General features: G+C 41.2%; 2 protein-coding genes across 2 annotated transcripts; one reads left to right on the plus strand and one right to left on the minus strand.

The window, feature by feature from the left end:
- The first annotated feature begins 4,494 nt into the window (after positions 1-4,494).
- LOC306745793 (gastrotropin-like) lies at positions 4,495-6,375 on the plus strand. Its single transcript, XM_079228633.1, has 4 exons — positions 4,495-4,622; positions 4,724-4,884; positions 5,025-5,114; positions 5,272-6,375. Exons 1-4 carry the CDS (start codon positions 4,556-4,558, stop codon positions 5,329-5,331), a joined length of 378 nt encoding a protein of 125 aa, XP_079084759.1. The 5' UTR covers positions 4,495-4,555; the 3' UTR covers positions 5,332-6,375.
- Positions 6,376-13,538: 7,163 nt separating this feature from the next.
- On the minus strand, positions 13,539-26,680 carry ccnjl (cyclin J-like). Its single transcript, XM_079228912.1, has 5 exons — positions 26,589-26,680; positions 23,390-23,600; positions 14,970-15,269; positions 14,680-14,839; positions 13,539-14,311 (listed from the first exon to the last, which is right to left on the minus strand). The coding sequence occupies exons 1-5, from the start codon at positions 26,664-26,666 to the stop codon at positions 13,789-13,791; spliced, it is 1,272 nt and encodes a 423-aa protein (XP_079085038.1). The 5' UTR covers positions 26,667-26,680; the 3' UTR covers positions 13,539-13,788.
- Between the last annotated feature and the right edge of the window lie 392 nt (positions 26,681-27,072).

A 27,072-nucleotide genomic window follows, 5' to 3' on the forward strand; every position in this document is an offset into this window, starting at 1 on the left:
TCTTTACCTTCAAGACCTAATATATAGCTCTTGCTGCTCCACTGTGTTCACCAGTTAGATGCTAACCTTGTCGACCTGCGTTGTAGAAACAGGAGCGAGTGGAGAATGTATGTGGAGCAGGTTAAGCCTTTCACGTTATTTCATCCATTGTTAATACAAACATATTACTCAGTGCAGCTTTGACCAAGCGCTTAGAGCTGATCAAACAACAAAAACATGAATCATGTCTATCTCCTGATATGGCAGTGTGTAATGACTTAGCCACAATGTATCAGTAACTTTGTGCATATAAGAGTCAAAATAAGTGCTATGGTGGAAAAGCAGTTTATATACAAGTAACACAGAAAACTATTTACATTTACTCAAATATACATTTTACATATTATTGGCAACATGCCAGTCGTTGTAACAGTCACGACTGGGGATAAAGCACAAAGCCACACCACAGGAGGAGCACTTGAGTGGCGTCTTAGAATGGCACTGCCTGCACTTCAGCCGACCAGTGGAGCTGTGCCCACTGATATGCACCGGCCTGTGATGTGCTCCGTTTATTGGAGCAGGAGGTGGTGCGGGTCTGGCTGTGGAGGAAGACCCCACCTCTGCCAGCTCCTCGGCGAGGGTCTCTCTGAAGGCCTTCTGCGTCATAGGTACCTGTCCTTGACCTTTTGCAAGGTGTTTGTGCAGCAAGAAGGCGTTCACAATCGCAATGTCCATGAAATGATAAAAGAATGTTGTGTACCACCTCCTGGTCTTGTGGAGGATTTTATAGTACCCGTTCAGGGCGTCAGAACAGTCCACTCCACCCACGCACCTGAATGCACAGAGACACAACATTGAGAAAAATATACCAAAACATAAATATATCAAGCACACACATGTTTTCATACCAAAGAGCATAAAACATAGTTGAATATATAGTACGTACCGGTTGTACTCGTTCACTGCTGGTGGAACTGGGATGTCCTTAAATGTCCACTGCCCATCTGCACCTCTGACTCTCCTTTGCACAGTGTCCTGCCCATGGGCCGTGTGGAGAGTTGAACACATGAAGATGTCCCTCGTGTCTCGCCACTGGACAAAGAGGAGGGAGTCCTTCCTGATCCAGCGAATGCTGCCACGGGGAGATGTTGAGACCAGACGGTTGCCATTTGTTTTTGGGAAACTACTTGAGTGTGTGGAGAGGGTTCCGCATGCCCAGATCTTCTTCTCAAGGAGGCTGCGGAAAAGGGTGGCACTTGTATAAAAATTGTCAACAAAGAGCTTGTAGCCCGTGCCTAGCAACGGTGGTTTGATGAGCTCCATCACCAAATCGTAACCGAGCCCCTTGCCACTCTTTTCTTTGGACTTTCCCTCGTAGACAAAAAAGTCCCACGTATAACCGTTGCTGGAGTCTGCCAGAACGAAGAGTTTGAATCCCAAGCGAATAGGCTTATTTTTCATGTAGTCTTTGATTCCAAAGCGAGCTTTGGAGGAAGCCAGTCGCTCGTCGATGGAGATTTCTTGGCTTGGGTGATAGTTCCTTTTGCAGGCTTCCCTCATCTCCTCGTACAGTGGTTTGATTTTGCCGAGTCGATCGAAGGTTGCCGTGCCTCTCTTTTGCTCGTTAGCAGCATCCGCCATCGTGCTACTGAGGTGAAGTGACCGGCAGATCTTCAGGAACTTCTTACCCGCCATTACCTGTTTCGGAAACAGCAAGCTGTACAGTTTACCCCCTCGCCAGTAATCAGTAAATGAGGAGCATTTTACTACACCAAAGTAGACAAGCAAGGACATGAATGAAAACATGTCCTGCAATGTCATGGGAACCCACGGACTGTAGGGTTTTGAGTGAGTCGAGCCAACGTCATTCGTGTTTTTAATTATTGTCTGTAAAGTAGAGTTAGTAAAATAGAGTTGGAAAAGCTGCAGGGCTGTGTACGTAGTTTTACGTATGAGCTGGGGTCCTGGTGAGTGGGCGGGTCTGAAGGTGGGCTGTGGTGGCATTATGTCTTGAACGTCAATATCGTTCCAATTCTCTTCAGATGTGCTGGTTGACAACCTGGCTTGGCTACTGCCTCTCCCTCCCCGTCCTCTGCCTCTTGGTCGTCTCCTGCTGGCAGAACCTCTCTGGGGCGTTGGGGGATGTTGCTCCTCTCCTGAAGAGCAACCGTCCTGCTGCTCCACTATACATGGCCGCTTGGTATCGGGCTCCCAATCCTGATCTGAATATCCACCAGATGATGTGCTATTATGTGAAAATAAAGAAATAACAGTTCGTCATTTACAAAACTTTCCCATCTTTTCTGCATTCTGATGGCAATCTACAAAACGTGCATTCTAAATTCAAAGTAGAGCTTTATTTTTGCGTTATTGTCCAAACATAATTACAAAAATATGTTTTTAAAAAAGTAACGCTTTATGTCGAAATACAGACATTTGCAAGTTATATAATACAATACTTACTCGGAGTCCATGGACATTTCGCTCTCTTCCTCTGATGTTTCCTCTCCAGACACCATGCCTTCTTCGGTCGAACATGTTGTTTTCCTCGACGGTTCTGCCATTATTTACCTTCTAAAGGCTGCGGTGGAATAGTAAAACAATGTCCTCCTAACGTCTAAACGAACCACTTTTCCTTGACCTGTGGAAAACGTCACGGCTTCAATGAAAGATGTGAAGGAGAATGCATGAGGAGTTAAGAAAACACAATCGCGCGCGCGGTGTTTATCAAATCCGACTCCACTTCCACTAAACACGCAGTTATTATGCGACGGCAGGCGCATGTTAGTGACGTCAGTGTGCAGCAGTGAAACTACACGGTTCACCAAAAAAAAAGCGCATTTTAGATACTTCGTCCTTGTTCTTACAGTGTTTATGTCATGCAGACGACATTAACAATCCAGCTCAAAGTATTACTGTATTAACGAGGTTGGAATAGAAATAAAACAATATATATAAAAGTGAAACCAAGGGATTGTCACAGAGAGTACAAAGTTACTTTCCTGTCTTATTGTTCCGTTTCAAACATGCTGAATTAAATTTGGTATCACACTAACAATGTCTCATATCACTTATGTTGTTATGGTTTATATGCTGATTATAATCTGATCATAATAATATGCAGACAACAGTTTATGAAACACCACACAACTTCTGGATTCTGTACAACCAGGCCAGAAACACACTGACAGGGGAGATCAAGGTAGCTAAGAAGAGCTACACTGAAAAGCTGGAGAAAAAAAAATCACCCACCCCACTGAGGACAATCACCAACTGGCTGACAACCTGAATGTCTTCTATTGCATGTTTGAAAAGCCCACTTCCACCTTTTTGAAAAAAAAAGTACTTTTTTAAAGGTACTTGCATACATATCCATGTGTTTTACATCAACAATTGGTCATTGGCCTCATCAGCAACGGCGATGAGTCTGCGTACAGACGGGAGGTTGAACAGCTGGTCCTCTTGTGTGGTCAGAAAAACCTGCAGCTGAACAAGCTCAAAACTGTGGAGATGACAGTGGACTTTAGGAAGAGCCCCCCAATACTGCCCCCTCACCATACACAACAGCACTGTGTCTGCTGTTGACTGAAAAGATGATAATCAAAAACATGACTGAAGAGCTCGTCCAGTTTAACCCTTTCATCAAAGCATCTCTAAGGAATGGTTTTCACTATTACATCTGACCAGAAAAGAATCAGCAGAAACACCAATAGTGTTCTCACAACGCACTGCAGAACATTAAAAGGCTCAGCAGCGACTGTACACACACATCACTGAACTGTGAACGACTGCTGCTGTGACCTCATGTCACAACCATACTTGAAATATTTGTGCACAGTGCACTTTATGAGTGAAACTGTTGTCACTGTGAACACTGTTGTCATATTTGTGTGCCATATTTTATATATTTTCTTATACTATTAGCATTCATAGCAATGTTTTTTTGTTTTCTTAATTCTTAATTTTAATTTACATTTTTACCTTAAGCTGATTGTAATTCTGTGAGGAAGGAGACCCGAGGAAAATATGTTTTTCATTGTACGGAGTAACTCTGTTTTCTGTGTATATGACAATAAAATATATTGAATCTTGAATTAACATAATCATTAGTTGTAGCCCTGTGCAAGACAGATAGAAGCTCTGACAAATTGCTCAAATGCCAACTGATTAAGCACGTATCACTGTAACTCACGTTCATTGTAAGCAGGGTTACCTGAGTTGTTTTGGTCTTTTTCCAAGCACTCCTTTACCTGAAATACTACAGATGCAAATTGTAATACAAGGATGTTATTAATAATGTTGTTTTCGTAGTTTATAGTTATGAATCATTGCTGAACTTCAAGTAATGAAGGGAAAATTATTTGTATTTATGTGTTCTGAGCTTTTTACTGCACTATACATGTTCAAACTTGCAAAGTGCTGGAAAAAAACCCAGGAGCATATTGACACATGGTGAGGAATGATAGGAGAGGAAGAGGCAGTTATAGCAGCGGTTCAAGAAGAACAGAACGTCTGTTTAGCGGGCCACTCCTTTTTCACTCCTTCCTCATTCGTCTCCTCTCTTTCTTTCACCACCATGGCCTTCGCTGGGAAATATGAGCTGGAGAGTCAAGACAACTACGAGGAGTTTCTGGAAGCAATTGGTATTACAGATTTTTCTTCTTGATACATAATTTACAAATAGGTACTTGTAAGTCGTCCTTCATTTCGTTCTGTATTTGGAATTCCCCCTGCTTTGTCACAGGGCTTCTCCATGCGAAGACAGACCACAAAGTAATAACGGAGGTGGTTCAGGATGGGAACAACTTCACCTGGACGCAAACCATTCCCAACTGGACCTGGGCCAATAAGTTCACCACTGGCCAGCAGTGTGAGTTGACCACAATGAAGGGCGTCAAATTCACGGTGAGTTGATACCAGACTCTGGAGAACGTTGCAGTTAAAGGATGAACTGCAAATCTTCCACATGTTCACAACTTGTCATAAAGCTGTCATGTAGTCAGACTCATTGGACGTTTACCTGTGTGAACTTTTGTGACCTGTAGGCTCCTGTCACTATGGAAGGAGGCAAGATTTTAATTCCATTTCCTCAGTACCACTTAACAGCAGAGCTCATTGAGGAAAAGCTAGTAATGGTAAGAGAAGTAACCACTTCACATGTACTAAAGCAATGAAAACCACTACTCACTGACAAACGTTATCTTCATATATTTTTCAACAACCTCTATGGAAATTGCAGATAGTTATATTTTCATTCCAGATCATCTTTATATTTTTGTATGTGTCCTCTAGAATTGCATAACTCCTGGAGAGAAGGGTGTGACTTTCAAAAGAATTAGCAAAAGGATCTAATTTTGCCAGAGTCAACATGCTTTATTGGAAGAGTCTGGAGGAAAAAGCCTGCGGGAGGAAACGTTGGGAAAGTGCTCGCAACAATTACTGAAGCAAGAAGAATGAAGTAATCAGAGCAAGCAGATCTCTTGGCTTCACAGCATTGTATTCTGTTGTCTTACCTTCAGCTCTAACCTAATCGAACTGGTGAAACTATGTACTGTATTACTACAAGGATGAAATAATGTACCATGACTGATCCAATATACATCACTGAATATGGCATGTTTTGCCAAGCAATAATGGGATTTTCTTTCATTTTTATCACACCATTGATGTTGCGTTAATAGTCTTTGACAATCTGGGTCTAAAATAAATGTTCTGTGTACACACATCCACCGCAAAGACAAATAGGTATGTTTATATGTGTATTATCCTGGGCCCTTGATGTATTAAATGACGAAAGTTTGAATTAATGTGTAGAAAAATAAGTGATATTGAAACACAGACACACCCAGCTAATTTGTGCCGAACAAAAAAGTGGAAGCTGATGTTGAATGAGTCATCCTCAAGGCATTTCCTTTTTATGTAAAATGAGCAGGAATACAGTTTTCTACTTTTATTTCACAGAATTTTTCTTTTATATTCCCTCTTTTAGTTGAAATTGCCACAGTTATTGTTCTACTTTGAATAAACAAGCAGATATATCTGGTAAGTATTTAAAGGGTGCTTATTTAGTTATCACTTTTGTTGTGCATGGGATGATATGATTTGTCTATATCTTGGCCTATTATTGTATTTACCTACATATTAAAGGTTAGTCTGATGATACATACTTTCATGGTTTGTGGCTTTTGACCCACAGAATGTGTGCAGAAAGTGTAAAGTTGAAATGTTTCAACAAGCAACCTCAGCAGTGTAAACATATTTGGGAAACTAAATCTTGAATTTACCTCTTTCCAAAGTGACCGTGGTCAAACAATTAAGATGAAAAACAGCATTTAAATATCTGCAATATAATACAAATTTGAATATGAAGAAAAAAATTAAATTACTTTGAATGTCTCAGCATCCAGAGTTTCCAGTTCACTCTCCCCCCCCCCCATTGAGGAAAGTGTTGCTCCAGGTCTTGTCTATAATACATTTTGTCAACCTGAATTTGTCATTCGGATAGATATCTGTTATGATGTCACTCTTGGGGTCTTGAATGTCAGCACTAATCAACACATTTGAATCCAATACTGACATATACATATATATATATATATATATATATATATATATATATATATATATATATATATATATATATATATATATATATAAGTAAGCACATATCTCATACCGACAGCCTTCATGAATTCATTGCATTTCTCCTGGCTCTCCAGAACACATTTCCCTGTAAATATTTAAAGAAACCCATCTCTAATTATGGGTCTGCTGTCAGTTTCTTTCCTCACATACAGCTTCATATGCAAATTGAGTTTCAGCACATAAATCATAGAACACTTGCATATTCCTGAAAAGAGTTCTGTGGCACAACGATATGTTGAGCTCACGATTTAGATCAGTGTATTTTTAACATATTCCTATATTCAACTATACGAACACCAAACGCCGCAGTGAAGGATAGAAATGCTGAATCGCAGCTCAGTAATAAGCTCGACTGACTGTCACAGCACGAGGAGAACGATCAGCAGCTGCAACTCAGGCCAGAAGCTGTTGGCAGACTCTTGATTAGTTGCAGGTCAATGCCTGCTGATACCTTTCAGAGCATAGGAAGAAGGGAAGTCAAGCCCCACCTGGCCTGCAGTAGCAGAAGTTTACCCATTACATATATTGCCAAAGCATTCAGTAGACACAGTGGGACATGCAGCTTCTCCTTTCTTCTGCATGGGACGGAGTGAAAAAGACAAATCAAAGTATGAGCAGCAGGCTGATTAATCGTTATGTTTGGTCCCGGGACGGTCAGAGGGAAACAGCGATTGAACTTTTATCCCAAAACTGTTCAAAGGAATTGGATTTTTAAAATTAATTAAATGTGTATGGTACAGTCGGTTACATACATTTTACTTGAGCTACCGCTAGAGTGGTTAGATTGTCTTTCTCTTTCTTTCTTGTATTATATCATCACTTGAACTCAAAGGAGGCCCATTTTTTTTAGTTTGTTATGTATCTGGTCTCATCATACTTTATTTCATCTTGTTCTGTTTCTTTCCTCTTGTTGTTGGTCTAGCTGGTTCTTTCACATGCAAACAAACTAAATTAAACCAAATATCTGCTGGGAATGTAAGTCCCTATATCAAACCCGAAACAAAAATGAACCGCTGCAGGCTCAGGAGCTGAGCACGGCCGGGTCTCAGCTCGGCTCAGCTGGTAGAATGTATTTGGAATAGATATTTGAATCATGTCAACTGCCCCTCGGGAGGTGGCTGGTGTTATAAACACAATATCACCAACACCTATGCAAACCAATTCAATGCCATAAAATGATTGCAACCAAATTAATTGAGACTTGGGTGTTTTGGGCATATTGACTGCATTGGCAGGTTAAAACCTATAATTCACTTTTGATTGTGTCATACTGTCTTATTAAAAGCCATCTGCTTAAGAGCTGGTCTCTCTGTTGTCAGAAGCAAAGTCCTAAATTTCACTTCAGACGTCAGGTCATGAATCTACAGACCAAACACTAGTGTTTAGGGACTCCTGCCGAGGGCGAAAATGTTAATTTTCAGCGATGCATATGTCTAGGTCAGGTTTTCCCAAAATAGCCAACGTGCAGAGGACACGTTTCACGGACATGATGCCAGTTCAGAAAACTTCCATTGGTAAAATCTTGATAGTTGAGGAAAAAAAAGGTATAAATAAACACGGGACCATATGTTGCAATGACTATACAGCTGCTGATACTGAAATGAATAAGAAGTGTTCCAATCAGCTATATAGTCATATATTACTGCTGTTGAGCATTTCTGGCATTGAAGCTGCTTCTGGTGAGGAGCAGCACTTTTACAATGTCTCCACTAAGTGGCGCCGTCATTCCTCAATACAACACCAGAGGGAGTTTGCCCCTCTGAAGGATTACAATTTATTAAAAAAGAATGGGTTTCTTTTTCCAAAAGGAATTATAAAATGTAATAAAATAAATAACTGGAGTACATTCACATTTGGAACGCTGTCATTAACGTTGACTTTGCTAATAATAATCATATTCCTCTGTTACCAGAATTTTGGCATACAAATCTTCAACTTCTACTTGTTTAGTAGTGAGCAGTTGGCTTCTTTTAATGAAGAAATGCTGTTGCATGGTGGCAACATGAAGGACACGAAGTCTCCATGATCAACGTATGTTGTGTGAAAAAGTAACAGATAGTCTTGTTGACATTCACCCACTTGTCCGGACATTTGATATGCTGCATTTCATCATGAAATAGAGAAAATGGAGAACTTGCTCATCAAATAATCTGTGGCTTTGCCGCTTTTGTATGGCAAAAACCTTCTTATGGTATCATATCACAAGGTTTCAGACCTACGTGTGACATCACACATTGAACGGAAGGAGGGACGTTCTTTTGGGGAATAAAACTGAATTTGAATTATACAGACCGGCCATTTTCTAAACAAAAAGTCAGAGGTTGGTTTTTACTTTATCACTATTACTGAATCAGAGTGGGGACGGATAAATGAAATTATGATATATTTAACTGAGAATAAAAGAAACATCACCTAAACAATAGCAAGAATTTGAAAATCCACTTCAAACTAATTATCCCTCAACTAGTATGATGATATAATGGTATAATCTAAATGAAATAGAGTAAATGTAGTTTTTATTACTGATACTTTGCATAATAATGATCTCTTTATAGCAACACAAAATAAAGATTAATTTTGATCATAGACAAAGAGTTACTTTAGCATGGAAAGTTTACAGTTTAGAAAGTGTCACAGAAACATTTTATTCAGCAGATATAAGAATGTTTAACGCTGTTAAAGCGAGGCCGGATAAACCATTATGAACACTTGTTCTCGGCCAGAATACTTCCAGGTCCCACGTCGGCCGTGTGCTCATTTGATTAAACACAGATGAATTGTGGAATTTGCATCATATAAGCACCCCTGCTGATTAAATGTTGTATTGTAAATGTTAAGCAAATGTACTGAGACCCCCACCACATACAAAAAGTGGGCACCCCTCACTGCACCTTCAACCGACCTATTTACAAATAGGACACATAAAAGGAAGCTAGCAGCTTCTTCAGCCCCCCAAAGCTTACAGGAGACTGAGAATGCTCCATGATCAACCCGACAGCGCCCTCGTCTCCGCCCCTCCACCTCTCCTTACAGATGGGCCACTTAGCATAAGAGATCTGGAAAGATTCTCTTCAATCTCAACAACAATACACTACTTACCAAATGTGAAATACACAAATCATGGAAATAGTGTGCCCAATACTGATTACTCTTTAATCTGTATGCCAAGTTAATTATGTTTTGATCAGGCTTATGTGGAGGAACATTGGACTTTTTTTAATCTTTTGTTATTCAACGTAATGCTAATTAAAGATCTGTGAGCTGATGTGATTACGCATTTGGACATGGTTATGTTCCAGACTTGTGACTCAGGGAAAAAAACAACAAACCAACTCCTTCATTTCAACATAAAGAAAAATATTGTGCTGTGTTTAAGAGAACACAGCTGAGGCTCAAAAATGTCCCTAGCCCACTGAGCTGTCCAACACAAGGGAGGCGCTCAATTTGGAAGCATTATTATGGAGTATAATGTCTTGTGTGTGAGACAGAGCACCATCACTGAATGGATTTCTATATATCAAAATGCCACAAAACAGAACGCTCTGAGAACGCTGTGGAGGCGGAGTTAAGCGGCAGAAGAGACGCTGAACTTGTTTCTCAAATACTGAATAACAACTGTCTGAAGTTGGAAAAGCTGTGCTGCTTATGGATATACGATTCCACCCAAGGTTCCCACGAGTGAGAGAATGAGAGATTACAATATTTGTTTTTGATTAGACTTTGAATACCAAGTGTTCTTCAGTCAGTGGGGGGTGAAGTACGAACATATTTGAGTTAAATAAACGTTGGATACAATACAAACAATACTCCAGTACAAGTAAATGTCCTGCATTCAAAACTTTAGTAAAAGCAGTTATAAGAAAAATACACTTGAGAGGATAAAATGAAAAGTTGTTCATTTTATTGTTGTAGCTGGTTCACGTAAAGTTAGGTTCAACAACCTTATAAACAGTTTAATCTTGAGAAAATACTTTGCTTTTTTTATGTCAAATTTAATCTGTAAACTAACAGCTGTCAGGCTGGGCGTAAAAATTATAACATTCTCTTTGAAATGTAGCGGGGAATATGGAAATAAGAGAAAATGGCAACACTTAAGTTGTTTGTTTCTTTAAATGAGCTTGAGTAAATGTTCACCACTGCTTTCGTGTGGTTTATTGAGACACTATTTAAAGGAATAATGTGTTGCATTGACAGCATGCAGTCACAGCTGGAGGCTTGTGTGTAAAGCCTGCAGGGCTTATCGCGGGAGCTGCTGCATTGTCTTCCCCTTGAACCAATTGGAGCAATGCAGCGGAACGCGTCACTTCCCTAAAAGCTGCAGGCACTTTGGTAATGCTTCCTCAGAACAAACACGCCCCTCACAAACTCGGTTCACTTGTGTTTATTTTTTCCGTGGCACATCATGATAAAAGAATTCCTTCCATCATTCGGTGTCACATAAACCAAGACTACAAATTGGTACAAAATAATACAAAAATATAAATTGGAAGTTTGTGGTTTCATTACTATCACATTAGACAAGTGTTGTTTGGTGCGAGTGACATCAGCACCTTTCACTGGAGGGAAAAATGCATCTTCTCTAGCTAAAAGACAAAAGCATTCAGTAATATCTATCACTCAAAGGAGGTGGCTGCAATATGCAACATATTAATCGTGTTCAGAGCCCACTGCCCTTTAGAGGAGCTCAAGCAAGTCAAATCACACAATTGTCAAAAATAAGTTACAAGAGATGAACCAGTGGTGTACACGAGACAGTGATGGCTGTGGTCAGTTTAAACAGAAAAAAAACAACGTATTGCACCTTTGACACCTCAGTGAGAAGTTGCTCATGAATTATGAAGAAAAGAGCAAGATGAACTCTAAAAACAAAAATCTAGTTCACACCAACGGCATTCATCGGGAGAATCACAAAAAGCTTTTAACTAAAATACACTGAAAGGAATGTAAAAAATATAACAAAACTGTACACAAAAAGTTAAAACAAAGGCATAGTATCTTTGTCCAGATCACTGGGAGGAAAGCAAATGATCATGTCCTCTTCAGCGGTGGGAAAACAAACAGATGTTCCGCTGTAAAAGGTTTGATGTGTTGTGATTATAATGGCCTGAGTGTTGCAGGTTCAGAAGGCTTCATGTAGTGTTATCGAGAAATAAAAAGCATGTCTTACTATGAATTTAAGGTTCATAACTGCTTAGGACAAGGCATGACATGGCACGATGTCCAATGTCCAGAGCAAAAGAGTTTGAAATCTGTCAACATTATCCCAGAATTTGGCATCCACAGTAGCGCTGCAAGGATTAGTACTTTTTGATTAAACAATCAACAGAAAAGCGGTCAATTTAAAAAAATGAAAAATGCCCCAAATTCTCTGGTTCTAGCTCCTCACATAAGTGAGTGAACTGAATTTTGTTTGGGGGTTTTGGACCGCTGGTCGAATAATAAAAAAATAAAAATAATTTTGAATACATCACATTGAGCTTTGGGACCTAGAACAGCCATTTTAGACAATTTTCTCTTCTCTCTTTTTTGACAAAACAATCAAGCAAAATTAAGCGACGAAGCAATTAATCAGTAATGCAAATAATCCCAAAACTTGTGGTCCACGGTTATTCAAGGCCTCACCATGGTAACCAGCGGGCAACCCATGGGACCGACCCTGGGAATCTGGATGTGTTTATACGTTAACAGGAAATGGAAGATTGGGAACTGCAGCTTTAGAAATCTGGGAAGCAATTACCTTCGACTGCCCACAGATGTGTGAAACCAGCGACCACAAGGTTGTTCCACTATGATGCAAACAGACGGTTTCATGCCTTCAGTTACTGACTTGTCAGCAGAGCATAGTCCAGTGATGAAGAAGGGAATATTCCAGCCACACAGATGCTGCAATAGCATCAACTTTAAAGCATAATAGCACAGAATAATGGGAAGGCTGCTCGTTTCAGCCTTGAAAACCTGAGCCTGAATAAACAGTTTATATCGACGGGTACAAAGAAAACTATAATTAATCAATGGTGCGTTTCTAAGTTGGTATAAAAAGCTACACTATATCGAACAAAAGTGAAATAGAAAATAAAATAAAATGAGTCATCATAAATAAAAGCTATGGCATGTTTCAATGGCATCATATTCAAGTAATCTTGTTCAAGTCCCTGATACTTAGTGGTTCATGTAAACATTGGAGTCCTTAACACAGACACAGAACCAACAGTTTATAAGAAGGCAGCAGCAATTTATATGTACAACACACTAATAACATCCACGTCTCCTTCACCATGCTGGTCCAGTTTGTGGTAAATTCTTTGAGTGGTGCCGGAGACACTGAAATTAAAACTTTAGGAGGACAAAGCCTGCAGCTGCCAGAGAGACGGCTCTGCCGCAAGGCTCGACTTTGGAGATGGAAGAGAAGAGATGACGAGGACCGAGAGAGGAGGAAAGAAAAACAACAGCTGCGGCCTTTACCTGCTGTGCTCAAAGTAATGAATTCTTCGTCCCTTCTGAGGGCTTCTGTGGCGAGGGATCAGGAGTTAGATCAATGTTCACTGACACAAACGAGAGTCAGCGACAAGCCTCTATTTCTTCTTCTTTCTCTCTCAAATGGTCGCTTAAGAAAAAAACACCAGCCAATCTTTTCCTCTCTAAAATGTTTTACATTTTTGGGATTAGAAAGTTTAAAAATAAAATAAAAAATAATCACGTTAAGCAGCAAGATATCTTTATCATAGATACTTTGCATTCTGTGTACTTCTAAAATTGGCTCAGTTATCACACGACTGAGAAGAGGCACTGAATGAGGTGGGTGTTAGATCACACTGCTGCTTTCATCCCATTCACAGTGATGACAGTCTCATAATAACACGGAACTATAAAACCATTTCAGAATATAGCAATAACATTTTTGCAATGCCGCAGTATTTCAAGGCGGTGGAACATTTGTCACGTCAGCGTGATCACTTCCACCGGGTCTGTCTTGCCTTTGGACCTCAGCTTGCGTTTGAGGCGTCTCTGTGTGAGGGACGGGGGAGTCGGACAAGCTGAAGGTGTTGCGGAGCTGACGGAGAGAGAGAGGAGGTCTGCGAAAGGATATTTAGGGGTAGGGAAGTGAGTCGGGAACATCGCAGTGCACTCCCGCTGAGGTTTGTGCTCCCTCTCCGTCTCCTGGCGTCACCTGTCAAAGCAGCCCGCTGTGAACGAGTGATGAGCCCCCAGGTACCCCCCGCTGTAGGCCATGCTCAGACAGTGGCGTGGCTCTCCGGCGAGCGCCATCTGCACGGAAATGGGGCCCTGGAGCGGCAGTGCGCGAGCCACCGGCTGCAGACCAGAGGTCAAGCTTGGGTAGGAGGGGAACCCAACCCCAGGAGTCATGGAAGCAGCCCCAGTTAGGAGACTCATCCTGTGGCTCTGAAGGAAGTCCTGAGACATGTTCACCACGGGCCCCAAAGCCTGGGAGTCAGCCAGAGCCTGCAGCTGGGACAGGGACGGGGAATGCTGGGACAGGTGTGGGAAGCCGTCTGGCTGAAAGAGCAGCTGTGGTGTGGAGGAGGTGGAGGAGGACGAAGAGGCTGGTCTCTGGATGGCTGACATTGGAGAGAGGTGAGCGGTCTGTGGCTGGGACTGCAGAGACGAGGGCCGGTGAGGAGGAGTGGATTTGGTCTTGTTGGCCTCCTTAACGTCATTGTCATGAGCACTGTGGAGAGGAAAGGTGCAGATGAGAAACGATTCACCAAATATGCAGGCAATTGAATTAGAGCTAAAATTATCCTTGTAGTGCAGGATAAGAGAAACGTGCGTGCATACATGAGAAAATAGCTGCTCAGACTAATCCACTATTTATTACCCCAGAATGAATGTGAACTACGGCAACAGGCATCATGTAATCCCAAACCATGGCAATCATAAATATAGAGTGATAAAGGCCTCAATGTCATCTACCTTGAGCAGCCCACTACACTTTAAATGGCTCGTGTTCCAGCCTCGCGTTCTGCTAAGACCCCTTTTCCTCTTTTGTGTGTGTGTGTGTGTGTGTGTGTGTGTGTGTGTGTGTGTGTCCCTTACAGCAGCATGAGCTCAATGCACTGGGTGAGGTGCTCCCAGGTGTAGCCCGTAAGCAGGTGCAGCGCGGTCGTCCAGCTCGGGGAAATCTGAAGGCAAATACGAGATGCTGCCACACACGCAGCAGCAACCTGGGACGGTCGGAAACTCAGGAAAGCGTGATCTAGAAGAACCCAGAGACAAGAATTTCATAAACATGTAATCAAACTTTCCCCACGAGCTAATAAATTAATCTTCAACACATCTGGAACAAACCAAACAAAGTCCAGTTCACCTTCTTCCTCATAACCCACCTTGCAGTGAGACTTCCAGAAAGTAGTGAGTGTATTTGTCCATGAAAGCCTTGGTCTTGGAGAGGGAAGAGAGGGGCCAGCCGTTGTATAGGTCGCCCTCCTGCACCGAGGCATGGAGGTAGTAGTCAATAAAGTGGGCCGGTGTGGGCATGCACAGATTCCAGCCAAATGTCTCAAGCAGCAGGAGCTCCATTTTGATCAGATCCTTCTTGTTGAGAACCAGGTTCAGGCTGCACATAAAGCCCAGCGAGTTCAGCTGCTCCAGTTTGGGAACCCGGTCCTCCTTTTCTTCAAATTTACCTGGAAAGAAAGGCGGAGATGCAATGAGATCACCCAACAGTGTGTCGTGCAATAAATACAGTCTGACAAGATGTCACCTCTGAAACGTAAGACCACACATAAACATGTGTTTTTTGCAGAGCAAAAACAATCCAACAATTCAAAAGTAAAATAGTCTGCAAGTTAGATAATTAAAATCATAATTTGTGACATTTATGAGCAGACAGTCTGGCTGATCAAATGTGAAAACATATTTTTTCTCCGTTTTAAGTCTTTAAAAAGTTAAAAAAAAATGTAGGACGTTGGTCGAAGAAAAATAACCATTAGGGTCTCCTTGGTTCTGGGAAACTACCGATAATGAAAATATGTGTTGCAGATAATGTATTGGTAAGATGATTATTTTGGAAATCATAGCCACAGAGATCAAACTTACTAACAATTAGGCCAATAAGCAAATCAGACAACCTGTAGAACTCGTTCATGTGTCATATGTTCATCAAAAAATAAATACTGAAAAAAATAAAAAGGAAGGAAGGAACATTTCAACAGAAAATGGCGTCTTGTTCAGAGTCAAAGTTAGAGCCAGTCATCTTGTGGTGTGAAGATGATAGATATTTGCTTCCTTTCACTATTACAATAAGAAATGATCATCTGTTGCCACATGGAGCAGGTTTATTGTCAGCCATAAAGAGCCTTACTCCAGCTTCCACAAAACCTAACAAGTGCCTGCAAAGCATTAGCAATTAAGCTGACTATTACTGCACATCTGGCTATAAAGCTAAGCTATTACACTCACAGGGAAACATCACTATAGGCTGGCAGAGTGTGGGGCACTTAGTGTGGATTATACAAGCCTAACACTTTCTATGAAAAAACTGTCAGCTTGATCCCTGATATGTTTGTGCCTCTCTCTCACTCAATATCTTAGAAGACGTTACAGCGGCATTACGGGGAGCCCCCTCCCCATCCCAACACATGCTCCTTTCCATGGCAACAGCACTGAGGCCTCAGGGGTCCGTGTGACCAATGGAGAGGGGTGACTGCCTTTAATCCAAGGATCCAACAGGCCGCCTCTGCTCAAATTTAAAGAATGAGGGCGAGGAGGTGTCAGGTTACTCCGATACAGGCTTCCCTCAAGCACGTGAGAGCTGAACAGCTTGAAGGACGACGTGGGGACTCATCGTAGATTTATAGTGAAACTGAAAATTGTAGCTACGCCATTACTGGATTTTAGCCTGATATCAATATTTGAGAAAACAATAATGATATTAAGACAGATGTGTATTTTGTTTTTAGATAAAACACTTAATCATTTTTAACCAGGCAACACTTTAAGTACCCCAATTCAGCATTTAGGTATATAAACATTTAATAAATGGTTCATGAAAACATAACGTAGCAGTAAGCAGATAATATACCACATACATGTTTATTTAACTATAACTCCTCTTCTGGGCACACAAATGGAGGCCAGTGTATAACCAGATAATTAATTAATATAGTAAAATGTAGATAAAATAGTAAAGGATAAACTCTAATTTCTGTCAAATAGTGTACATCAATTAACACAATAAAATATTCTTATATCTGGTTAAATCTACATTGTAGTGCGTTAAACCATTTCTTCAATTATATGTATTGTTTATACATTATAATTAGAAGGTCATACGGTAAAGCGTTAGCTTTGATAAAGCTGTGTATGTTGAGTGGACAAACCATGTATTTGCAACAGTAAACTACCTGAAATGTATCTTTGTTATTTCTGTGGGGCTACTGGGGTTATGTATCAGACAATTCATACGCCAATACTCATTTATCTGCACTAAGCTGGCATTGATCAATATATTGGCCCGACTGATTTAACTATGATTTGTCTAGTTCGACCCAGAGTCATTTGTGGAAAGCATTGATGCATAAGTCAAAGTGCTCAAGAAGCAAATTATACTACTCAAGGCATATAAACACGATTACAAAAATACAGCAGCAATGTAGATCCTTCACAATTCATACACACAAACAATCACACACATACACAATACTGCCTGCTGAGTAAGTGTCACTTAGTAGCCGTTGCAGAATTAGTTGGCATTATATCCACCGAGTCGTAATTAAAAAATTATGTATTTGCTTTGTCAAAATATGCATCCAGTTGGGAACAACCCTTCTCTGTTGGGGGTAAATCTTGGCCTCTTAACTGAAACCATGGCAACTAAACATTAAAAATAGGGGCTTTATTTACTTTTCCCTCGCTGTAGTAAAAATGTGGATACGTTGGATACTCCAAACAACAATTGTCCGCAGTGCCTTTCATAAAGACATCATTTACCACTCTATACCCACGTCTCAGTCAGTGGGACGTCTTCCTACCAAAGTGCGAGTTTTACCACTGATGTTGCGACCCACCATTAAGCAGGGCAACAGAGAGGAAGAGAGAGGGAATGGTTGAGAGGGTATTAGGGGAGGGGTGTGGGGAATCTGCAGCCCAGAGGGGTAATTAGCAGAGAGGCAATAATAGGATCTCTCCACCAGAACAGGAAGCACTGTGAAACAGGGCCGATTACACCCACCAGGGCCCGTTACACAGCCCAGTCCACACTTACCCTCATATCCTCTGGATCAGGGCTCTGTCTGCTGCTAGACTGCTATGTCCACACAGACGGTGCCATAAAAAGCCATCAATGCCCCCAATCTCCACACAACCCCAGCCTCTTTGATCTAAAAGAGAGACAGCGCAAGTCAATCTCCTCATTGTGCTGCGATTACTCCTTTGGTTTACTACTGTGGGTGACCGTGCACATGAGACACTGGATGCCCAAAAGCTTTACTAACAAAAACCCAAAGCAACGTCAGAGGGACCTACAGAAGTACAGCATGATTAGAGCCACAAACCGGTTTGACTCCTGTGTGCATCACAGCCTGGATGACTAAACAGTGTTCTCATTCATGTCAATGAATTGGCACAGCAGGGGTGCAGCAACAGAGTGCTCCAGCAAAAAAAAACAAGTCAACTCTGGTTCCACTTTATCTGCAGCACAACCCAACGTTAGATACAAATGCTAATTAGGGCGTTAACTAACTAACTATTATACAAGTAGTAAGTTAATTATTAATCATTTTCTATAGATCAACTAAACGACCAATTGTTTCATCAATGTTTCGGTACCGATAGCCAAATAACAACACTATCAATACTTGAACATTCTTGATTGTCAATACATCATGTTAGACATATTTTGTCGACTTTCAAAAGGATATGTATTTAGGTTCCGGCCCTTTCCACCAATATACTGCAACTGGTCCTTGAAAAACATGATATAAACATTTCAATTTGAATACCTTGTAGCAATGCGTTATTGTACTTGCCTCACAAGTTGTACAACCCCATCTCAAAACACATTCAGTGCATGATAAACTGGAGTTCCTGATTTGCATGTCATTTTCTCCCTGAAACCTTGTAGCAACACCACCAATGCAGCCCCTTGTCCTGTTTTAGTGTTGTCAGATTGAATGTGGTCTGAGAGAGACGGTGCATTCCTCTCCTGAGAGTTCAGCCTACCTGGAATGCAGGCAACTAAATGATCCGATCTTAAGTCAGCGAGCAAAGATGCACCGCAGAAGAAAAAGCCAAAACAGCCTTCCTTTTTATACATTGCAACTTCAGGGCACATATCCTTCCTCATGGCACCCACAGGTGATGGTGATGTTGAGAAGGCCACGTAAACAGGGTGAAGTTAGATGTCAGGGGTTAGGGGGAGGTAAGGTCCGGATGCAGGGCCTACTTACTCCCAGGTGTGCTGTTTAGGGAAGAGGTGGAGGCTGGGAGGAGTTTAGAGTGATAGGGGCTGTTGGAAACCTGAGAGCTGTATTCTCAGAGACAAAGGCCTCTGTTTCTGTTCTTTTTGCAGACATCATGATTCATGCCATTCTAGTCCATCTTAATCACACCTCAAAATAGTTAAGTTACGCTAAAAGACATATAAGGAAACCACAATACATTTTATTAAAAAACTTTCAGAGTTTGAATTAGCACCCTGAAACACAGGACCAGTGGCTCAATTATTGGGTAAATGTTCTTAATGGAAAAACTGACATATCTTGAGACTACAAAACGCATAACTGGAGGATGTATATCATACAATATTCAAAACAAATAAATCGAATGTGAAAAAAATGAAGTTGTATTTGTTATTTACTGTTCATACAATATATGCATGCACATATACTGATATAAAAATGGCTCATCAAGCTGACGAAAACAACAATTCATCGTTTACGGTGATTACCAACTGATGAAAATAGATCTCTCTAAATGCTACACAATGGTCCTTAAAGTGAAAAAAAAAAAACACTTAAATCTTTTTCCATATTATCGACTTCTTTTTCTCCTTGACTTGACAGCCATGGAGGAATTTCCTCTGCTGTTTAAACTCCTTTTATTTGCTGGTTCATCTTTCATTGGGAGTGTGAAATTGGTCACAGCTCCATCACAGAATCTCCATGTTGCCACCCCTGGCCCCGGCGGCTCTCACAATGTAGACCAGGGCCGACCCTTGACCCCTGATGCTAATGCCTGGGTGACCAAGGAGAATCTTAGAAACCCAGCCCGTGTATTCATGTGTGGTGTGTTTTTGGGGGTATGCCGTATGGGTGATGAGGGCTGATAGAAATATTACTTAATTCTAACATTTGTGTTATAGTTTGCGGATTACAATTACACACAAGAACTCACTGGTGTTTTGGCAGCATTTGATGGTAATAAATATTTACTTTTTCAAACCCATCTGAACCTCTTCACATAATTTCTTTAATTATAATAACCCCATATGACAATAGTCAAATCAGAATTATTGTCAAACCTGTGAGAGGGGATAAAGGGGGAAATGGGTTCCCTATTAATCTACATTTCAGGGCACCCTGCTGGGTGGTTCAGTTCTAACATGTCCCATTTTGCAGGCCACCACCTCTCCCTCCCATTCTACCCTGTTTAACATCAACAGCCGACCTGTCTTTGAAGTGCCGCTCCACTCGTTTCCCAACCCCCCAGGGATGTGGGACTGCTTTTAATGGCCGCCCTGTACCAGGCCTCGCTTAGCCTGTCCCTGACAAGGTGAGTGAACGAAGAGGAAACAGAGCCAGCAGCGAAAGGTAAAAGGACACCAGAGCCCAGTCGGTTAAATGCTTATGTGGCAGTAAAGCGCTAACCTTTTCAATGGGAAATTCTCTAACGAATTAAAATGGAATCTTAATTAGATGATTGCAACAACAAAAAAACATAGGTTCATCACACGGTTGCCACAGCGACCATCTCCTCATTTAGCAATGTTGGCTTGCAGCAAATCTCTACCATACACACACACACACACACACACACACACACACACACACACACACACACACCTCGACCCGGCAGCCTCAGCTCCCCTCCCCCTCTCTGGAAAGGGTCTGGCTGCCTGGCTGGCTGTCCTGCTTGCATTGACGAGCTTTTGTTTGAGGCCTGACTCTGAGAGCATATGGCAGGTGCCCCTCAGCACACAGTTCCTCCCCACCCTCGGGGTCTGAGGCCCATCTTAAGTGCACTGTGTTGTCAATATGACTGAGCTTCTTGTGCGATCCACAAGATGCTCTTTTTGTTGTTGTTAAGAGACCCTTCACTGAATCCGGTTCACTCAGCAAAATACATTAAATCAAGTAGCAACAGTAATTTGGTGCAGGAAAATACTAAGTACCCACTGATTATAATTGTGAGCCAACCAACAAAATTAAACAAAATATGTAAATAAAGAGTAAATCATTGTGACAACGTATACTAACTGGCAGCAAAGAGAAACGTCCATGATGTCATTTAACATAACAAATAGATGCAATATGCAGAGCTCTGACTTCAGGGACAGAGATCTGCCAGAAAGACTGATGTGATCACTGCAGGACTTCATGGAATGCTACACAATAGAAACTTAAGTTTGGGGATGTGGGCTGATTTTTAAATGGAAATTTGCAGTGCATTTAAATAGTGAATACTGAAATTTACATTAAATTTCCCAGGATTTTGGTTTCTTGCAGTAATTGGCTTTGCTCTGGAATGAGGTGAGGTCTCTAAATAAGCTCCCAACAGTCAATAAAACTGAAATACTGACCACAATCTCACTCCTGCAAATGAAGAAGAGCTCATCCATGAACAAACACATCCACAAAATAGACACACACAATAGAGTAACCGGATTAAGCATCGACTGCTGAGAGGCACAAAAGAGGTAGCAATTAATTAACAGAGCGAGGAAGCCAGAACATTTTAAAGAAAGACAATGTATGTGCCCGTCAAAGGCAGGCAGTGGGACCTGGGGAGGCCGTTCAATAACTAGGCCAGATTCCAAAGCACCTCAGGACACATAAAAACCCAAGACAACTTTGAATCAAACGCCCTTTCAAGCCTTCATCAATCATGGCTGCGACTCCCTAGAGTCCTGGAGGAGTCAGAGGCAGGAGAGCAGAGAGAAGAGAGCCTGACTAACCGAGAGCCAAAATCAAAAGATTCAATAGAAAACCAGATTAATCTATTAGAGAATAGAAGAAGCACCTCTGTCCAGGTTGGCTTGATAATATTTATATCACTCAATGAGCAAACTCTCAAATGCTATTCTTGGATTCTCATGAGATTGCTTTTAAATAAAGCCTCTTTCAAGTAATATTCAAATTCATCCCACCACAGAGACTACGCTGATTGCAAAGATGGCCTGTGTGCGACTACCACACACACACACACACACACACACACACACTCCCAAGTGAGCGGGGCCCTATTCCAGACTCCCACTTTGACGGCATCATTAGTCTAATTACCCATGATGCCAAGGGCTGCACTAATGTACAGAAAACCTCACAGTCTGTTAATCACAAGACAGACACAGAGACACTAATAACTACCACACAACCTGCATCAGCAGGGTGGAATGATTACCTGCTTTACACAAAACACATCATTTTATAGTTTCCAGCATGTTGGTTACTATATATCTTCCCTTCTGCAGAAACGTACCAAAAGCAAGGAACAACCTCAACAAGTCATCAGTCTAAGAGATATTTAAGAATTTAAATCCAACGCTTTAACTTGATTGCTTTAAATATGCACAGCGTAATCACCATTGTATGTCTTCAGTCACATAGCAATTGAAAGGATAAAGCTGGTGATATTTAACCAATTCCATTTCTTTAGTTTGTCTCAATAGAATTTACGACAGCCAGTTGTACGATTAAGTTCAAATAAAACTACAGAGCTTAAACATATTCATCAAAATGACCAGTAAAATGGTGGGCACAGGAAATAGTTGCGAGTAGGATCAATTAATTTTAGGGAAAACATAATAATCCTGTTTTTTTGCCAACAACTAATACCTAATATCCTGCAAGTCTGAAAAGAGGCTGATCGCATAGAAGTGCCATTAGAGAACTAGCCTGCAGACAAAACAGATTTGTATGAGGATTGTGGGTCTGAAATCCTCTGCAACTAATCACATGTTTTCAATAACAGGGGGAAACGAACAAGAAAAACTAACTGGAGGACAGTTTGACCTTGGCAGGTGTGATACTAGTTCATCTCAAACTGACTGGATGGGACTTAAGTAACAGCAGCAGCTCCAGACATGTTATTGAAGTCCGGATCAAAGACATACAAGAAGTTTTGCAGACACGAGCATAACCCCCAACAGTTCCTCCTAAAACAGTGACACACAGCTTCCACAACAGAAACAGTGTTGTTTTTTACAAACCGACATTGTAGCATATTGTCGACACAGGCTATCAGATCTGTCTGAAAAGTAGAGCTGGAAGAAAAAATACCCCCATGGTCTGTAGAGCATAACTTAAACTTAAATTAGCCTTGTTGCAGGAAGTGTTTCACCTTGTGCCATCTGTGCATAAACCGTCACAGGCTTAATCTTAGCACAGACGGTTTACAAGGTAGCGCTTCTGCATTTGCAGAAAAAGTCAAAGTACAATGATAAGAGTTAAGTACCTCTGTAGTGGACTGAGGTCTAGATTAAATAAAAAGAAGGGAACATATTCAATAACCAACTTTTCATCTTGTCAAACTAATAACTATGTGGATGGATATAAGCGACGACGTGGAAGGCTGAACATAGACTTACTGGCTAGGAGCAGACACGACAGGGCGATGACATAGAGCTGCTTGACAGCCACATCATAGTGGTCCATGAACAGGTCCAGCAGGTAGACGGCAAGGTGACGCGCTGTAGGACATAGCTGGTAGCGATTGCTCAGGATGGCCAACAAGTCAGCAAAGTACCGCCGCATGCCAATCTGTGGAGAGTGGGCTCGGTAGACCGGTAGCTTCAGCTCCTGGAGAGGGAGAAGAGAGAAGAAATGAAGGGGGACCCAAACAATGGTGGGGAGGAAGGGGAGACGCAGGGGTTGTGAAAAAAATATGCATAATAGTGAGCCATGCATGTCCCCTGCTGACTGGGTTTAACTACTGTCAGGAGAGCTGCTGTGTCTAAATTACTCAAAGAATAAACTCCATTTACCATCAGAAAATCTTGATTATGATTCAGCCTCATTTCAATTTAATTCACCATCGCTGCAGAGAAGAGGAGCTAATTTGGGTCATTGCGGGGGTCTCCGAGTAATGGGGGGTGGTCGTGTGAGTGTGCGTGCCTATGGTTGTGGGGGTGGGAGGCACGGTACTTCTAGTAGAGGTTGAGTAGAAGATAGGATTAGGTTTCACCTCTAGCACATCTCCTATTCATGTTCAATAAGCTGCATGTGTTTCAAAGTGGAAGGAAGATACTCAAAGGCATTAGCATTCAATCAGCCTCAGGTATCCTTACAATCAGCAACAGACAACAGGAGAGCAAACGGCTCCAGTTTCAGAATCTGCCTCAGAGAAGAAACAATAAACATTTAGTGCTGGATGTGCAAATCCACATACTTTCTATGTATTTAAGCTGCTTATGTGAACTTGTTTTTGTTTTCTTACTTCTTTTGCGCTTTGTGAATCTGAATGAAAACGAGGGCTTTTGATTTGGATTTAATAAGAGATTTAGGATTGCTAGATTAATCTTGTTACATTCAAACAGTGCGGGGTCCAAACATGAGGAGATATACAGAAAACATCTCCATCATATCAAAACTGTTGTTGAGAAACATCCCTCACTATTTCATGTGAAATGCATGCTAGCCAATCCTTAAAATAATACCATTTACTTTCAGGATTACACAATATGTCAACTATTTATTTTGAGCTGAACTAAGATAACAGTGACTGACACTTGAATGGAATCTAAAAATAAAGAGCACCCCCTCCCAAATCCACATATAGCCACTCGCCCCCGGTACCACAACCCAACCATACCACCCAAACTCTCCTCCCAGAGCTTCAGCCTCTGGTCCATCTGTCTGTCTGTCTGGTGGTACAAGGGCAGCAGGAGAATGGGGGTGGATGTTAAGGGTGGGGGCCTGCTGGAGTCTGAAGGGGCTCCAGGGGGGTCTGTGTGGGGTGGAGAAGGTGCCTTTGTGGGGGACCCGCACCATAATTAAGGATTCCACAGCTGCCTCTGCCTGATTTGCATGTCTGATAATTTGCCACATGCTACACACCACAGCTATCTCCCACATCAGGGCATTACCACTGCAGCAAACGTCATTAAGGCAGGATGAGACAGTGGGGGAGCAGGCGCCATGCAAGAAATCTGAACACTGTGTGAGGGCCTTAAAACACACAGCTCTGGTACTCATTTCACCGTTCCTTTCACTTGCAAATGTGACTGTGCTTCCAGTTTAACCACATCTGAAAACATCTAGCCATCAAAAGTTTGGGAAACCTATAAAGCGTCATCATCAAAATGTAAAGCAATCTGGGAAATCTTGATGAAAGGATGGAAAAACTGACATCTACATTTTCAATTAATTAGTTGAATGTTTGAGATTAAATAAATACATACATATTATCCAAAAAGTAATCGGAAATTAAAATAATTAGTTGCAGGCGAACAAATAGAGCAACACCCAGACGTAACAACAATTTAGATGAGAAATAAAGTAAATATTCTCATTTATGTTTACTTCACAAATACCTCAGTGTTCAGTAGCAGGATCATCTGCTGTTGTGATGATACATAAATGTACGCTCATGGTTTTTGTATGGTGTTTGCTCCGGCGCCAAGAATAAAGATATCAACTCAATCTTTTCTTAATTCATCATACGTAACTTTGCAGTATTGACAATGAGAGCATTGCGTGTATATACTGTGGTGAGCCTGTTGCCTGGGATTTCACAAAAATGCTGAAATAGGGCAATCAGACCTAACATTAGACCGACTATCTCTCTCATTATAGTATGGGAGCAAAGAGTGGGTGTGTTGTTTAGTTTCCAGCTTTGCGTGCAGATTCTCAGTCTGATTGATGTCTCACTCTGAGTCAGACTGTCCAGCATGAGTAAACCGTGAGTAAATGACTGACTCATATACTGTATAGGGCTCACCAACAATTGATACCCAATCTGATACCCTGCCAATCTCACTCTGAACATGAATACAATCTGTGGTACGTCCAGGCACCTGATATCCAAAACCTGATCTGCATTCATCTCCCTAAGCGTGAAGCTGGCAGCAGAGACCCGGCCCAAAGATGCCAGTCGAGTGACAGATGTCTCCATTAAAGTGACACATGGGAAGAAATATGATCACGCTTCGAGGTTAATTAAGCGATTTTCACTTAATGAGCCTTAAATCCTCCATGTAATCGAATTTAGATCATGTTTAAATATACAACAGGACCATGTAATTATAATTTCTTCCAAACTTTCAATACATTGTGAGGTGTATAACATGCTAAGATGCAGCTTTGGAATGTCAACACAGGCCTGTTGGTTTAGCCTGCAAATAATTATCATCGATAAAGTTGCACGTTCATTTCTCAATTAATAATTGTGTCCCCTAAAAGTCAGAAAATAGTGTATTTTGTAATCAATTAATTTGCTGCAAATATTAATCATTTTCATTATTGACAAATGTACCGATTATATTATTGATGAATCGTTTGGTCCTTAAAATGCCATTTTCCCCAAATAATAAAACAATTAATCTATTATCAAAATGTTTGCAGATTTATTTTTCTTTTGATCGACGAATAGAAAAGATAGATACGTCATGGTGTTTATGTTCTCCAATGTAAATACCAGGATGTTTAAAATATATATATATATATATATATATATATATATATATATATATATATATATATTAAAAATAAAGTCACAATGAGACCAGGTTTAGCTCAGGAAAACAACACATGCCCATCAAAACACGGCTGTGTTCAATGAAAGCTCACCTTGATGCGGAGCGATTGATGGATGTCGGCAGCTAGCTGTCCTTTCCACCATTGCAACTCCCTCTCCATCTTTCCCATCCAGAGGACACTTCAAGAATCAAGTTTTACCTGCTGAGACACGACATAAAAACAGAGGTCAAACACTTGCGAGTGGCGACGATATCGTTTTTAAAACCGGATATTTACTGAGAAAACTATCTGACAAGAAGTTACGTTACATTACACATTTTCTCATCAAACGGATCATATGAGTTAAATCAACTAGCTAGATGTTTGCACTAAGAGCTAAACTCGTTTGTAAATACAGTGGTGTTGATAAAGTTGTTGAACACCTAATCCACAGCAGAGGTCTCTCTCCCCGCATAGGCCATTTTCTCTGCTCGGGAATTTAAATGGCTCAGTTAAATGCCCGCTGGACCACGTTGTCGGTCCGCCGAAGCACAGCAGCGTTTCACTAAAGCCATTTAAGCCATTTATTCACACG

Source organism: Taurulus bubalis (assembly GCF_910589615.1).
Source record: "Taurulus bubalis genome assembly, chromosome: 13".
Lineage (NCBI taxonomy): Eukaryota > Metazoa > Chordata > Actinopteri > Perciformes > Cottidae > Taurulus > Taurulus bubalis.